Source organism: Entelurus aequoreus, linkage group LG20 (genome assembly GCF_033978785.1).
Source record: "Entelurus aequoreus isolate RoL-2023_Sb linkage group LG20, RoL_Eaeq_v1.1, whole genome shotgun sequence".
In the NCBI taxonomy this organism is placed as follows: Eukaryota; Metazoa; Chordata; class Actinopteri; order Syngnathiformes; family Syngnathidae; genus Entelurus; species Entelurus aequoreus.
The window spans coordinates 39,261,325-39,279,126 of NC_084750.1; the positions used below are offsets into that span (position 1 = coordinate 39,261,325).

General features: G+C 42.4%; 1 protein-coding gene across 3 annotated transcripts in view; it reads right to left on the reverse strand.

The window, feature by feature from the left end:
* LOC133636266 (phosphatidylinositol 4-phosphate 5-kinase type-1 alpha-like) overlaps positions 1-17,802 on the reverse strand; it is a 110,769-nt gene that overhangs the window by 21,801 nt on the left and 71,166 nt on the right. For all 3 annotated transcript variants that reach the window (XR_009822202.1, XM_062030105.1, XM_062030106.1), the window contains exons 5-7: positions 17,360-17,477; positions 17,097-17,249; positions 16,706-17,005 (exon numbers count right to left, since the gene is read on the reverse strand). Coding sequence is in view for 2 of the 3 variants with exons in the window: in XM_062030105.1 (XP_061886089.1) it covers positions 16,706-17,005; positions 17,097-17,249; positions 17,360-17,477 (571 nt within the window). In the remaining variant the exon portion in view is untranslated. The remainder of the gene's footprint in view (positions 1-16,705; positions 17,006-17,096; positions 17,250-17,359; positions 17,478-17,802) is intronic.

Sequence of the window (17,802 nt, forward strand, 5' to 3'; positions counted from 1 at the left end):
CACTTTTCCACTTTGTATCAGTCCATCTTAGATGAGCTCAGGCCCAGCGAAGGCGACGGCGTTTCTGGGTGTTGTTGATAAACGGTTTTCGCCTTCCATAGGAGAGTTTTAACTTGCACTTACAGATGTAGCGACCAACTGTAGTTACTGACAGTGGGTTTCTGAAGTGTTCCTGAGCCCATGTGGTGATATCCTTTACACACTGATGTCGCTTGTTGATGCAGTACAGCCTGAGGGATCAGAGGTCACGGGCTTAGCTGCTTACGTGCAGTGATTTCTCCAGATTCTCTGAACCCTTTGATGATATTACAGACCGTAGATGGTGAAATCCCTAAATTCCTTGCAATAGCTGGTTGAGAAAGGTTTTTCTTAAACTGTTCAACAATTTGCTCACGCATTTGTTGACAAAGTGGTGACCCTCGCCTCATCCTTGTTTGTGAATGACTGAGCATTTCTTGGAATCTACTTTTATACCCAATCATGGCACCCACCTGTTCCCAATTTTCCTGTTCACCTGTGGGATGTTCCAAATAAGTGTTTGATGAGCATTCCTCAACTTTATTAGTATTTATTGCCACCTTTCCCAACTTCTTTGTCAAGTGTTGCTGGCATCAAATTCTAAAGTTAATGATTTGCAAAAAAGAAAAAGTTTATCAGTTTGAACATCAAGTATGTTGTCTTTGTAGCATATTCAACTGCATATGGGTTGAAAATTATTTGCAAATCATTGTATTCCGTTTATATTTACATCTAACACAATTTCCCAACTCATATGGAAACGGGGTTTGTATGTATATATATATATATATATATATATATATATATATATATATATATATATATATATATATATATATATATATGTATGTATGTATGTATGTATATATATATATATATATATATATATATATATATATATATATATATATATATATATATATATATATATATATATATATACACACACACACACACATACATACAGATATATACAGACACATACAGGATGATAAAAAAAGAATACGCCAAAATCAATACGCATTTATTCAGTTCTAAAGCATTCTAACAGACAGACAGACAGATCCCCAGCCCTGACTGTGTGTGACTTTTTTTTGTGGGCGTATGTTAAAGACCAGAGGTGGGTAGTAACGCGCTACATTTACTCCGTAACATCTACTTGAGTAACTTTTGGGATAAATTGTACTTCTAAGAGTAGTTTTAATGCAACATACTTTTACTTTTACTTGAGTATATTCATAGAGAAGAAACGCTACTTTTATCTACATTCATCTCGCTACTGATTTTTATCAATCTGTTAATGCACGCTTTGTTTGTTTTGGTTTGTCAGACAGACCTTCAAAGTAGGATCTATGCATGCCTGCGTTTCACCAATCACATGCAGTCACTGGTGATGTTGGACCAATCAAACAGTGCCAGGCTGTCACATGACCGTCATACGTCTAAAGTTAGTACTATTTGCGGATTATACAACAGCTTTTTGTTCAGGAGAGAACACACAGAAGATAATACAAATAATAACAGAAGAAATTAACAAATTAAAAAGATGGTTTGACAAAAACAGACTATTTTTGAATCTCAGTAAAACTAAAATAATGCTATTTGGTAACAGTAGAAGAGAAAGTCAAACACAAATACAAATAGACGGAATAGAAATTGAAAGAGTAAATGAAACCAAATTTCTAGGTATAATGCTTGACGATAAATTGAACTGGAAATCTCACGTAAAAATATACAACATAAAGTAGCAAGAAACACGTCAATAATGAATAAAGCAAAACATGTTCTAGACCAAAAAACACTTCATATTCTCTACTGCTCACTAGTGTTACCATGTCTGAGTTACTGTGTAGAAATATGGGGAAATAATTACAAAAGTACACTTCATTCATTAACGGTGTTACAAAAAAGATCAGTTAGAATAATACATAATGTTGGATATAGAGAACATACAAATCCTTTATTTATTGAATCAAAGATACTGAAATTCCACGACATAGTGAATTTGCAAACAGCTAAAATTATACACAAAGCAAACTATAACCTGCTACCCAAGAATATACAACAATTCTTCTCAAAAAAAGAGGAGAAATATAATCTTAGAGAAAAATGTAATTTAAAACATTTGTACGCACGTACAACACTTAAGACCTTCAGTATATCAGTATGTGGAATTCAATTATGGAATGGATTAAGCAAAGCAATCAAACAATGTACTAATATGATCCACTTCAAGAAGCTCTTCAAACTTAAAGTGTTTACAAAGTACAAAGAAGAAGAACCATGATAAACATTCTGAATTTATTTAATTCATCCATTCTTTCACTCTCAAAATAATCTTACTTATCTCATCATATGAAATGTAACTTACTTCACCAATTATTATTTATCTATTTATTTTTATTGTGATTACTTATGGAGTACATTGTGAATAAATTGAGAACAGGAAGTGAACAAAAAAGTTTAGCAACTGTTATGTAAAAGAAAAGGGGTAGGATTAAATAAGCTCTGCTTCTTCCTACTCCTTTTCGAACATGTTGAAAAGAGAAACTGGAAATTGTGATGTATCATGTTGTATGCTTGCATGTTCGAAATAAACTCAAACTCAAACTCAAACGTGGACCCCCGACTTAAACAAGTTGAAAAACTTATTCGGATGTTACCATTTAGTGGTGAATTGTACGGAATATGTACTGTACTGTACTGTGCAATCTACTAATAAAAGTTTCAATCAATCAATCAATCAAAAGTGTACAGGAAAAAAGACACTTTTTTTATTTCAACCGTACCTCTCTCAAAAGCCTAAAGACTGACCGCACAGTTCCTGTCTTCACAATAAAAGTGTCGCTCCATCGCGCCTCCATCCATCCATCCATCTTCTTCCGCTTATCCGAGGTCGGGTCGCGGGGGAAACAGCTTAAGCAGGGAAGCCCAGACTTCCCTCTCCCCAGCCACTTCGTCCAGCTCCTCCCGGGGGATCCCGAGGCGTTCCCAGGCCAGCTGGGAGACATAGTCTTCCCAACGTGTCCTGGGTCTTCCCCGTGGCCTCCTACCGGTCGGACGTGCCCTAAACACCTCCCTAGGGAGGCGTTCGGGTGGCATCCTGACCAGATGCCCGAACCACCTCATCTGGCTCCTCTCGATGTGGAGGAGCAGCGGCTTTACTTTGAGCTCCCCCCGGATGGCAGAGCTTCTCACCCTATCTCTAAGGGAGAGCCCCGCCACCCGGCGGAGGAAACTCATTTCGGCCGCTTGTACCCGTGATCTTGTCCTTTCGGTCATAACCCAAAGCTCATGACCATAGGTGAGGATGGGAACGTAGATCGACCGGTAAATTGAGAGCTTTGCCTTCCGGCTCAGCTCCTTCTTCACCACAACGGATCGATACAGCGTCCGCATTACTGAAGACGCCGCACCGATCCGCCTGTCGATCTCACGATCCACTCTTCCCTCACTCGTGAACAAGACTCCGAGGTACTTGAACTCCTCCACTTGGGGCAGGGTCTCCTCCGCAACCCGGAGATGGCACTCCACCCTTTTCCGGGCGAGAACCATGGATTCGGACTTGGAGGTGCTGATTCTCATCCCAGTCGCTTCACACTCAGCTGCGAACTGATCCAGCGGGAGCTGAAGATCCTGGCCAGATGAAGCCATCAGGACCACATCATCTGCAAAAAGCAGAGACCTAATCCTGCAACCACCAAACCAGATCCCCTCAACGCCTTGACTGCGCCTAGAAATTCTGTCCATAAAAGTTATGAACAGAATCGGTGACAAAGGGCAGCCTTGGCGGAGTCCAACTCTCACTGGAAACGTGTCCGACTTACTGCCGGCAATGCGGACCAAACTCTGGCACTGATCATACAGGGAGCGGACCGCCACAATCAGACAGTCCGATACCCCATACTCTCTGAGCACTCCCCACAGGACTTCCAGAGGGACACGGTCGAATGCCTTCTCCAAGTCCACAAAACACATGTAGACTGGTTGGGCAAACTCCCATGCACCCTCAAGGACCCTGCCGAGAGTATAGAGCTGGTCCACAGTTCCACGACCAGGACGAAAACCACACTGTTCCTCCTGAATCCGAGGTTCGACTATCCGGCGTAGCCTCCTCTCCAGCACACCTGAATAGACCTTACCGGGAAGGCTGAGGAGTGTGATCCCACGATAGTTAGAACACACCCTCCGGTTCCCCTTCTTAAAGAGAGGAACCACCACCCCAGTCTGCCAATCCAGAGGTACCGCCCCCGATGTCCACGCGATGCTGCAGAGTCTTGTCAACCAAGACAGCCCCACAGCATCCAGAGCCTTAAGGAACTCTGGGCGGATCTCATCCACCCCCGGGGCCTTGCCACCGGGGAGCTTTCTAACTACCTCAGCAACCTCAGCCCCAGAAATAGGAGAGCCCACCACAGATTCCCCAGGCACTACTTCCTCATAGGAAGACGTGTTGGTGGGATTGAGGAGGTCTTCGAAGTATTACCTCCACCGATCCACAACATCCGCAGTCGAGGTCAGCAGAACACCATACTCACCATACACTGTGTTGATAGTGCACTGCTTCCCCTTCCTGAGGCGGCGGATGGTGGTCCAGAATCGCTTCGAAGCCGTCCGGAAGTCGTTTTCCATGGCTTCCCCGAAATCCTCCCATGTCCGAGTTTTTGCCTCCGCGACCGCCGAAGCCGCACACCGCTTGGCCTGTCGGTACCTGTCCGCTGCCTCAGGAGTCCTATGAGCCAAAAGAACCCGATAGGACTCCTTCTTCAGCTTGACGGCATCCCTCACCGCCGGTGTCCACCAACGGGTTCTAGGATTACCGCCACGACAGGCACCAACTACCTTGCGGCCACAGCTCCAATCAGCCGCCTCGACAATAGAGGTGCGGAACATGGTCCATTCGGACTCAATGTCCAGCACCTCCCTCGTGACATGTTCAAAGTTCTTCCGGAGGTGGGAATTGAAACTCTCTCTGACAGGAGACTCTGCCAGACGTTCCCAGCAAACCCTCACAATGCGTTTGGGCCTGCCAGGTCTGTCCGGCATCCTCCCCCACCATCGCAGCCAACTCACCACCAGGTGGTGATCGGTAGAAAGCTCCGCCCCTCTCTTCACCCGAGTGTCCAAAACATGAGGCCGCAAATCCGACGACACAATTACAAAGTCGATCATGGAACTGCGGCCTAGGGTGTCCTGGTGCCAAGTGCACATATGGACACCCTTATGTTTGAACATGGTGTTTGTTATGGACAATCTGTGACGGGCACAAAAGTCCAATAACAAAACACCGCTCGGGTTCAGATCCGGGCAGCCATTCTTCCCAATCACGCCTCTCCAGGTTTCACTGTCGCTGCCAACATGAGCATTGAAGTCCCCCAGTAGAACGAGGGAATCACCCGGGGGAGCACTCTCAAGTACTCCCTCGAGTGAATCCAAAAAGGGTGGGTACTCTGAGCTGCGGTTTGGCGCGTAAGCGCAAACAACAGTCAGGACCCGTTCCTCCACCCAAAGGCGGAGGGAAGCTACCCTCTCGTTCACCGGGTTGAACTCCAACATACAGGCTCTGAGCCGGGGGGCAACAAGAATTGCCACCCCAGCCCGTCGCCTCTCACTGCCGGCAACGCCAGAGTAGAAGAGAGTCCAGCCCCTCTCGAGAGAACTGGTTCCAGAGCCCTTGCTGTGCGTCAAAGTGAGTCCGACTATATTTAGTCGGAACTTCTCCACCTCGCGCACTAGCTCAGGCTCCTTCCCCCCCAGCGAGGTGACGTTCCACGTCCCAAGAGCTAGCTTCTGTAGCCGAGGATCGGACCGCCAAGTGCCCTGCCTTTGGCTGCCGCCCAGCTCACATCGCGACCTCTATGACCCCTGCTATGGGTGGTGAGCCCATTGGAGGGGGAACCCACGTTGCCTCTTCGGGCTGTGCCCCATGGGGACAGTTATTTCAACCGTACCTCTCTCAAAAGCCTAAAGACTGACCGCACAGTTCCTGTCTTCACAATAAAAGTGTCGCTCCATCGCGCCTGCGCTAACAAAATAAGAGTCTCCGAAAGCCAGCGCAAACAAGCTAGCAAGCTACGGAGTTTGCCGCCAATGTATTTCTTGTAAAGTGTATAAAAACGAATATGGAAGCTGGACAAATAAGATGCCAAAAACCAACCACTTTCATGTGGTATTAGACAGAAAGGAGGAACTTTTTTTCTCCTCCATTTGAAAACGTGGACGTTATCAGCACTGCTGTCTGATTTAAGGCTGCAGCTAACGATTATTTTTCTATCGATTAATCTATAGATTATTTTTTCGATTAATCGGTTAATCTATAGATTATTTTTTCGATTCATCTATAGATTATTTTTCCTTTTACCGATTATTTTTTTATTCAAAATGAAGATGAAAAAATAAATGCAGGCCAGTTTTTTCAAAAGGCATGGCTTTTATTTACAAAAAAAAAGAAGTATGGCCACTCAGTCAACATTGACAACAACATGACAAAATATTCTGTAACAATGTAAACATTTAAAACTTTTAACATTTAACAAAATTAAAAGTAGCTTATTTGCTTTTTAATGTGCAAATATAAAAGTAAACATCCAGTGCAAATCGTAATATTCTGCAATAGTATAAGCATTTCAAAAGTAAAAGTATTGCTTATTTGCTAAAATGTGCAAAAATAAAGATAAACATCCAATACGAAAAAGTGCCAATCTAAATATTCTGGAGCACTGTAAACATTAAGTATTGCTGTTAAAATGTGCAAAATAAACATCCAGTCCAACACAGTACACAATAACCAATTCTACTCATTCCAGTGAGTGACTAACAGTTGTAATGAAGAAAGGTTAGCATGTCTACATGCTCTGGTTCTTTTCTTGTTTACAATATTCCCAGCAGCTGAAAATAGGCGCTCAGAAGGGGTCGATGTGGCTGGAACTGAGAGCTAATTACCGGTAGCCTTCACCTCAAGCCAGGACTGCGAGTGAGCTGAGCTCCAGTTTATATTCCTAGAAGGTCAACGGGCTCATAGTAGGGATATGCGTATCGATCCTGTGGTATCGACATATCGATACTCACACGCTACTCATTTGGCATCACTTTTCTGAAAAAAGTATCGATATAAACCTAAAAACGGCGTGTGGGGGGTGCAAGCATCACTTTCAGATGTTTTTGATGACTTACTTAACTTACTATGTGCTGGGACACCCCTGTACCTGGCAGAGTATAGAGCTGGCCCAGTCACGTGACAGGAGACAGCGAATGAGCGTCGTCAACGTGCAACACACACACAGCTAGCCGACAGCGATGCAGCCAGGCATATCCAGTGTTGTCCAATTGTTGACTTAAAACAGGCATTGTTTTTTGTTTTTTTTTAGTAATGTTTACTGAATATTTTTGTTTAAATGATTATCCTAAATTCAAATAATTTCCACACAGGGGAATTTACTGTTAGTTGAAAATTGCTTGAGTATTTAAAACAAGATAAGAAAGAGATAAAATTTGGAGATTCTTCATCTTTGCATTACAGTTTTATTTTTTTCCAAGAAAATCTTGAAATATATGATTGAATGTGATTTTGGTTTTAATCCGTAACATCATTTCTTACATTTCGAAAACATTAGCCTATTTCATATTTCATTAATTGCTAATTATATCACAAACTTTAAAAAATAACTGCAGCTTCTTGCGATTCGGATTTGACAGTTAATTGGAAAGCCCTAATATCTAATTATTATTATATATAATATATAATTATTATTATATATAATATTTAATTTATTTTTCATATTTATGTTATTTATTTTAATTTTACTTTTATTATATATTGACCATAATAAATGTGGTATAAATGGTCTGTATTTGTCTTGTGATTTGTCTTAAATAATAACAATAGTAATAATATTTTTGACTGACAAAAATTGCCAATAAGAAATTAATGGAATCGGTATCGGTATCGATGAAAAGGCAAGATAAAGTATCGGTATCGTATCGAATCCTAAAAGTGTGGTATCGCCCATCCCTAGCTCATAGTGATGTTACTAGTAGTTGACTGGGAGGTGTTTATTGTCATTTGGGGAGAGTCCGCTGCCTGATGCTCACCTGCTAAACACCTATCTGCTCCACGCTGAAGCGCTGACTACATGCGCTCTGAATACACACTGCTGATTGGCTGGTAACGTTTTGAATACGCACTGCTGATTGGCTGATAACGCTTTGTATAACGCTTTGTGTGTACCAATCAGATGGTTGTGTGGGTGGGACAATGCTGCGTGCTGAGACAGAGGCAGCCGCAGAAGGAGCGAAGCAGCTTGTTAACACTTTAGCAGCTAAAGTTAGCTTTAGCTTAGAAACTCGTTCGGTACACCCCCGTACCGAACCGAAAGCCCCGTACCGAAACGGTTCAATACAAAACACGTACCGTTACACCCCTAGCAGATACAAATGACACATTCATGTTTTTGTGTAATGATGACAACGTATACTCGCGCGGACGATTGACTAGTTGATGGTTTTCTTTTCAAGTGTTCGTTCATAGCCGTTGTGCTGCTATGATAGGCCATTACGCTCAATACAGTGTGCATACAACAACTTTAATAGGCCGTGTATTGAAATACTCCCACACTTTTGATCACTTTTGGCGTGATTTTTTCCCCCTCGCTCGCACAGTCTGTTTTGCGCTCCGCCATGACGGTAGTGTGACGTAAATATGCGACGCGTCGACGCACAAAAACGGCGTCGACGTATTTACGTAACCGATGACGTCGACTACGTCGACGCGTCGTTTCAGCCTTAGTCTGATTCCAATCAATGTAAGTCATCAGAACCAGGTAATACACCAACTTATATTCTTGTCTTCATGAAAGAAAGGAATCTATATGTTAAACATGCATGTATATTCATTAAAACACCTTTAACATGTGAACAAAAACGGCAAAATAAATAAATATAAATTATATACATACATAAGGGTGTCCATATGTGCACTGTGAATCTTTGGGTGTCCCACGATTCGATTCAATATCGATTCTTGGGGTCAAGATTCGATTCAAAATCGATTTTTTTTCCAATTCAACACGATTCTCGATTCAAAAACGATTTTTTCCCGATTCAAAACGATTCTCTATTCATTCAATACATAGGATTTCAGCAGGATCTACCCCAGTCTGCTGACATGCAGGCAGAGTAGTAGATTTTTGTAGAAAGCTTTTATAACTGTAAAGGACAATGTTTTATCAACTGATTGCAATAATGTAAATTTGTTTTAACTATAAAATGAACCAAAAATATGACTTATTTTATCTTTGTGAAAATATTGGACACAGTGTGTTGTCAAGCTTATGAGATGCGATGCAAAGCTTGAATAAGAGCAGCAATCAACACGGTGGATCGCGACATCCTGGGGCACGTTTGGGAGGAATTCTCATATCGTCCTGATGTTGTCCGTGCTGCCGGTGGTGGCCATATTGAGCACTTGTAAATCATGAAATAAATGCTCGAAGTTATGTACAACACATGTTCAAGCTAGGTTTACTATTGTTTAAGGCCAGCTACTTTTAAAGGCATAAGACACTCATGACTCTCTATAAACACAATATGAAGCTACACAAATAGTGGCTACATACAATAATTCTTTTTTGAAACAAATAGATAATTAAACTTCTACATAGACAATAAATGGGACACAAAAAGCCGTCAAAAATCTTTTTAAGTCTAAGTGTAAACTGTGACAGCCTCTTGACATTTACCATTCAGGGGGAAGGCATTTACAGAGCTGTTGGTCGGGTTACCTGAGAGGATCCAAAGTGTGTGCTGATGTGTATCTTTTTTCACGCATGCAAGAAGAGGCAAAGTCATAGTGACTCAGCTAATTAACAAGACTATTGTAAATACATTGCTTGCCTTCTATAACAGATTATTGATTATTTGCTGCTAATAATATGTGCCTGCCCTGCAGCCTCTTCCATCATTCCAAGTTTAAGCTTCTATCAAAGTAAACAAAGGATTAGTTTTCAGTTTTGCTCAAATACAAGTTCTCCATTCTGCGCTTGAGAGATAAGCCTTCCACTCTTGAGCACACAGGAGCTCTATATCTAGTACTACCACCTTTTTTTTGCTAAGGATCACAGGGACGCTGAAGCCTATCCCAGCTGACTGTGGGCAAAAAGACTGACTCCAAGTTGAGTTGCAGGTTAATCACAGGGCAAATACAACCAGTAACACCTATTAAGTTGTACACAACAGCTGCAGACTGCAGATATGGCATCTGTAAAGCTGACGTTTAGGGTAGAGTATAAAAAGAAAGTGGCGACATATGAAGCATACATTTTTAGAAGATAAGTAAGTCAGAAATGACAAAAAAATTAAAGAACTCAGACAATTACATTCATCCTAATATATGCACTATACTTTAACAAGGGTGTCAAAACAAAGGGGTCTTATCCTGCTCAAAGATTAGAAATTATTGCATGCCAGTAAGGCACTATAGCACATTTCCATAAATTCCATACTCCATAAATCTCAAGTTGTGTGAAGGATAAATCTACATTCTTCTCCTCTTAGTCGAAACTGTGAATTCGGGAGCCTCCTCGCCCGAGCACAGCTAATCTAGTAAGATTGGTTAGAGGTTGAGGGTTAGCTTTAGCACTACATTGCCAGCCACTGCTCAGAGCTACAGAGAAACTAACCTCCCTCAGGCAGCTACATGGTAATGATTAACAGTGACGAAAAATTGGATCTTGGATATAATTCCAGACGGTCACCTGGATCACCCCCAAAATGTAATCACTTGCTCCTTATCCTATTTGTGACATTTTTTGAATGTTTCATAGACAAAACTTTTTGTGCTATTTATAGCAGAATTAAAGAAACAAAGTTAAGGCGCTTGACAGTCATTCACTGATATGTCTGTGTGAGTGGAGGCATGACCGAAAGCATACACATTCAGAAATGAGAAACAAGTGATTCGACTTCGAGCGGGATCCGGAACACTGCCGTTATGCCTGGCTCGTGCAGCCATTTTCGGGAGGCGAGTCGCTAACATAGCTCAGTGCTTTATTGTGGGAGATACGGACTACAGGAGGTTTTTGTTCTCTTTTCTAGTTATCATGAGTATCAACATTTCAACTTTTTTGTCACATTATACAGTGGGTCCTCGATTTGCAAACCCCTCATTGTACAAACTTCTCATTTATGAACTACAGACCGAATAAAATTATGTTTTGGTGTACGAAACCTTGTCTCCGTATATGATCATTTCAACCACCCAACTTTGCCTATCATTCACATTTCTTATGAGAGACAATAACACACGTTTTAAATTTTTTTTTATTAGGATCCTTAAAATAATACAAAACACCAGCTAAATGCAGCTAATGGTAGTCATTATTGTAGCCTTTAAAGCCCTTTAAAACAACTTCAAAACCCTCCATCAATGTTTATATATATACAATGTAGTAACAGACATGTTCATAACAATACCTAATTTTGGTAATTTTAAACATTGTCGGAACTTCTTTCCTCAGCGCATTTATTTCAGTTTCCATAGCCACGCACTTCCAGCAACAAATGTGTGTTTCTACTTCTAGAAACAAACGCATGTGTCTTCTAATCACGGCAGACTTAGTAACAGACAACAAAGACGACTATTTTTGGACAAATGAGGATTCACGACCTTATCTTTTTGAAGCTGAATATACGGAGGATGAACTAATAGTTATAGAAGCGAGCACCGAGAGAGTCTGAAAAGTTGAAGCAGACGAAGTCGAGAGAGTGAGGTTGGCGTGACTTGACATGGTAAATGTGGAACTTCCCCGGTCAGCTTGACCAAACAGACAACTGTCCATCGAGTCACTATAATATTGATCATGATTAGGGTGGGGTATCGAGTATCGATTGGAAACGGGACTAACTTTCCGATTCTCCCGGAATCGTTCAAAAGTTTAAATTTTGATTCCTAGTTTCGATACCCAATCCGCCGACCGGAAAAAAAGAATAAGTCCGCCGACCGGAAGAAGAAGCCGCTGAACACCAACGAAGAAGCGCCCACCGCCGGAAGTGTTAGCATAGCCGAGCCTATGTAGCCGAGCGAGTCAGTCAAGCATAGATAGCGGGCGTCGGCGGTCGAAAGTGTGGCTTTATTTTACTAAAACAAAGGAAATATCGGCGAAATGTAACACGTGCGACAGGACTGTTTCGTGCTTAGGAGGGTTCACGTCGAACATGATGAAGCACCTCCGAGTTCATGGAGTACAAATAAATCCGTGTCCCGTCTTCGACGCGCTGCGCCGACCGTCCTCCTCTGCCTCTTCCTCTGGCTTCGACGCCCAGCCTGGCACCTCGGTGACTGCACTGCAGTCCGAATCCGGTAAGTAAAACAATATATATGCAATAAATAATGTGTTTTGCACCAACGTTGAGCCAGCTAACAAATTAGCCCGCGTATTTTTTCATAGACAATTTACAACCTGCTAGCCAGGCCCCGCGATGTGCTCAGCGTACTCTGTTCACCGTAGCGACAATGGGGAAGATGTCGGTGCCACAGACGGAAGAGTGCCACAGAAAGGTCACTGCACACATAGTCAAAAGACTGCATCCCTTTTCAGAGGTGAAATCTCCAACATTTAGGTTAGTTAAGCAATAACGTTAAAGCTAAGCTAATTGATACTGGGCTAAACAGTAACAGCAACATTACATGTTTGTTTATGTTTGCAGGGATATGGTGAAAACTCTCAACCCAAAATACATACCACCTTCCAGGGACTACCTGTCAAACACATTGATCCCGGCATGGTACAAGAAGAATTGGGACCGTGAATCGTCAGGAATCGGAATCGAAATAAAGAATCGGAATCGGAATCGTTCCAATTCAAACGATACCCAACCCTAATCATGATACATGCAGCATGTCATGCATATTAGTACAACTACAGTATATATGCTGTCAAGCTAGCTGTGTACAAATAAAACATGAAATGTGGGCTAATTTTTTACAGATACTGTAATATGATTGTTCATGTTTTTCAGTTGATACAGATTGGTGTCCTATCGCATTGTGTTGTGCATTACAAACTCAAAAGCGATTCAGCTGCTGACGAAAAAGCTATCTTACGGCTAATACCGTAGCATGCTGTCGCAAGGTGATGTGTTACTACTAGAGATGTCCGATAATATCGGCCTGACGATATTATCGGCCGATAAATGCTTTTAAAATGTAATATCGGAAAATACCTGTATCATTTTTTTTATTATCGGTATCGTTTTTTGGGTTTTTTTTTTTAATTAAACATAAAAAACACAAGATACACTTACAATTAGTGCACCAACCCAAAAAACCTCCCTCCCCCATTTACACTCATTCACACAAAAGGGTTGTTTCTTTCTGTTATTAAAATTCTGGTTCCTACATTATATATCAATATATATCGATACAGTCTGCAAGGGATACAGTCCGTAAGCACACATGATTGTGTGTGCTGCTGGTCCACTAATAGTACTAACCTTTAACAGTTAATTTTTCTCATTTTCATTATTTACTAGTTTCTATGTAACTGTTTTTATATTGTTTTACTTTCTTTTTTATTCAAGACATTTTTATTTATTTATTTATCTTATTTTATTTAATTATTTTTTTAAAAAAGGACCTTATCTTCACCATACCTGGTTGTCCAAATTAGGCATAATAATGTGTAAATTCCACGATTGTATATATCGGTATCGGTTGATATTGGTATCGGTAATTAAGAGTTGGACAATATCGGAATATCGGATATTGGCAAAAAAGCCATTATCGGACATCCCTAGTTACTACGTTAGGAAAATAGTTCCTCAGTGTTTGCTCTTATAATAACAATGTAGCTACAGCTTGGTCATTTTACAGGTTACGGTACGTAAATGAAGTATTGTTGGCTGTTTTTGAATGCATTTTTAAAAGGATTTCGAGGCATAATGGATTGCTGCCATTTGCTGCATTGCTAGCAACCTATAACTTGCAGATTGCTACAAACTAAAATGCAAAGATACAACAACTTTTGTTTTCTTGTCTCTCATAAGGATTGTGAACAATTGGCAAAATAACAAAAAAGTGCAGTTCCCCTTTAAGGCTCCCAGGTGCTCAATGCGAATTTAGTCAGCAAAGTGAAGGTGTTGAATGGTAAATAAATGGTAAAAGGATTTTACTTCAATAGTGCTTTTCTACCTTCAAAGTACTAAAAGCGCTTTGACACTACAACCACATTCACCTACTGATGACACAGCATCAGGAGCACCTGGAGGATTAGTATCTTGCTCAAGGATACTTCGACATGGTCACTAGGGGACAGGATCAAACCCGCAAACTTCAGGATGGGAGACAATCATTCCACCAGCTGAGCCATGCTGCTAGCTACTGTGCTACTTTGTGTGCGTTTTAATTTTTTTTACAACAAACGACAAGAGACGTGGGGTTTGAAACATTTGGGAAGTATCCACAGTGTTGTTGACACTGCCTTCCACCATCTACCCTTCTGCTGCACGCAAAGATTTATCAACAAGTTAGAATGGATTTTATATTATATTCTTAACCCTTATAGCGACCTGGCTGTTAAAGTTTTGTGATTTCAAACTGAGGGCTAATGACAGTGCGTGTCGGAAGGGCAGCTACAAGTGAAGACAGATCAGCTGTTTGTTGTTTTGACTGGGCTATTAAATACACAATACTGTATATGGCTTTATATGTTGTATTTAAGGTGCACAAACCTTGACTAAAATATGGACTTTTTTTTTTTTTTATTGAGGATGGAACTCATTCTCCATCTCTTAAACTTTTCTGTTTACGAATACTGTTTAGCAACCAATGCTCCACTTTTACTTCATTTTCGCTTTTGTTTTTTAGTTTAAAGGTAATATTTTCAATATGAAGAAGGCCGACAAAGAACAAAAGAGGAAATTATTTTCTCATTATTAAAACACTTAGCACAACAACAACAACAACAAAAACAATCCCTGGTAATGCAGTAGAATAAACAAATGCCACTGGAAACTTTGTGAGAAAGTTTCAACGAGTTTCTTGCGTAAGGAATGACATTTTGAAGCTGAATACGCGGAAGACCCCCGGGCCGGATGGTGTCTCCCCCTCCACTCTCAGACACTGTGCGGATCAGCTGGCTCCTGTCTTCACTGACATTTTTAACACCTCTCTGGAGCTATGCCGCATGCCGTCCTGCTTTAAGACCTACACCATTGTCCCTGTCCCCAAGAAAGCACGAATCACAGGACTAAACAGGCCGGTTGTGCTGACGTCTGTGGTCATGAAGTCCTTTGAGCGCTTGGTCCTGCCCCACCTCAAGGACCTCACCGCCCCCCTCCTGGACCCACTGCAGTTCGCCTATAGAGCCAACAGGTCTCTGGCAGTGAACCTGGCCCTCCACTTCATCCTGGAGCATCTGGACTCCCCAGGAACCTACGCCAGGATCCTGTTTGTGGACTTCAGCTCTGCCTTCAACACCATCCTCCCTGGACTGCTACGAGACAAGCTCTACCAGCTCAGCGTGCCCGACTCCCTCTGCAGTTGGATCAATGACTTCCTGACAGACTGAAGACAGCACGTGCGGCTGGGGAAGATTGTCTCGGACAGTCGAACCACGAACCTGGTACTCCTCAGGGCTGTGTACTCTCCCCCTGGCTCTTCTCCCTGTATACAAACTGCTGCACCTCCAGTCACCAGTCCGTAAAACTGCTCAAGTTTGCGGATGACACCACCCTCATCGGGCTCATCTCGGATGGCGATGAGTCCGCCTACAGGAGAGAGGGGGACCGGCTGGCGTCCTGGTGCAGCCTCAACAACCTGGAGCTGAACGCCCAGAAAACAGTGGAGATGATCATGGACTTCAGGAAAGTCACAGCCCCACCATCCCCCCTCACCCTGATTGACTCTCCCACCCCCGTCCCCATTGTGGACTCCTTCCGTTTCTTGGGCACCACCATCACCCAAGACCTCAAGCCGACCATCAGCTCCCTCATCAAGAAGGCCCAGCAGAGGATGTACTTCCTGCGGCAGCTGCGGAAACTTAAGGTGCAGACCGAGATGATGGTGCAGTTTTACTCAGCCATCATAGAGTCCATCCTGACCTCCTCCATCACAGTGTGGTTCCCCGGCGCCACAGTCCAGGATAAGCATAGACTGCAGCGCATCGTACATGCTGCTGAGAAGGTGATTGGCTGCAAGCTCCCATCCCTCCAGGACTTGTTCTCCTCCAGGACCAGGAGGCGTGTGGGTCGGATCACAGCTGACTCTTCTCACCCTGGACACACACTATTCTCCCCTCTCCCCTCAGGCAAGAGACTACGCTCCATCCAGACCCACACCTCCCGCCACCTGAACAGTTTTTTCCCCTCGGCCATCAGGCACATGAACAATAACTCTTAACAGTAGCTCCTTGAATTCCTTCTAAGTCTATAACAAGATCTGATAGCTCAGTTACAGCTCTTTTTATTACCAAATATGCGTTATATATGTTTTATGTTGCACGATTGCACCAAGAAAAATTCCTAGTTTGTGAACCTGTCTCAAACTATGGCAATAAAACTATTCTGATTCTGATTTTGATGGTTGCCTATTTTAGAAACAATCGTACTTCTGTTAATGTACTTTCAAATCGGCAGAGGCATTTCAGTGCACCCTCCTAAAGTAAAATCCAAAGTGTGCTTTGTTCTGACTCACCAGACAGTCCCTCTGTATAGTCTTGCTCAGGGCGTTGTAGTTGTCTGATTCCAGCTGCAGACCATCAGGCATATCCTGGATAAAATCTAGATCTTTGTATGTGGGAACAGCCTTTTCCCTCTCCTTAGGCGACGCTCGTCTCTTATAGGTGGAGCCTTTCATGTCATATTTGAGGTGCATGGGGATTATCCGGGGCAACAGATTGTTCATCACACAGATACGAATATTCTTGCCCCCCGCCTGAACGCAGTAGAGTCCGTAGAACTTGGGCAGGAGTGTCCGCTTGTTTTGGTTGATGTTCTAGATTAAAATAAGTATTAAATGTTTAATTACAGCCAATAATTTTCGTGATGCAGTCATATTATTTTGCTACCAAAAAATGTATGCTTACCAAAAAGTATCCAGGAAGCAGTTTCTGGAGAAACTCTGCCTCTTTGTGCTGAACAGTTTTGATAATAAACTCGTCGTCACTGGAGACATAGAAGAGCGATCCACTGGCTCCGGGGTTGGAGAGCTCGATCAGTGGCTCGTTACACAGTGAATACTTGCAAAGAAAGAGCAGTCTGTTAATTTCTAGTCTGAGATGCAATTTTTGATTTGAATTGAGAACGGTTGCAAAAAGGGTCTGAGGGTTTATTACGGCTTTGTACTAACCAGGTAGTCATCTGGCCGAATTCCAAACAGCTCTCTGAAGTAACGAAAGGCGATGGGAGCGTAGGTCTTAAAACGAAAGTCGCTGTAGTGATGAGCTGGAGTCAGGTTGCTGCCTTCACTGGAAAGAAAACATCAAGACACGATGAAGTCGGGCCAGTTTATTTCGACACTCCTTGCACTGGCGGCTGTTGACATAAGCGGTTGTCAACATAGCCAAAATCTAAATTGAATCTAGCCAGTGCTTGTGCGTTTACTTGTGACTTTGTCCAGACACATAAGCAGAATGGGCGATAAGGGATTTTTAGTTTGCTGGCATGGTTTCTCTCCATTCGGGTATAATTTTATTTAGATTTTTCTGTTTCCAATTTGGGACGGCGGAACTCAGATGATGGAGCGGTCGTGCCAGCAACTTGTGGGTTTAAGGTTCGATTCCAGCTTCCGCC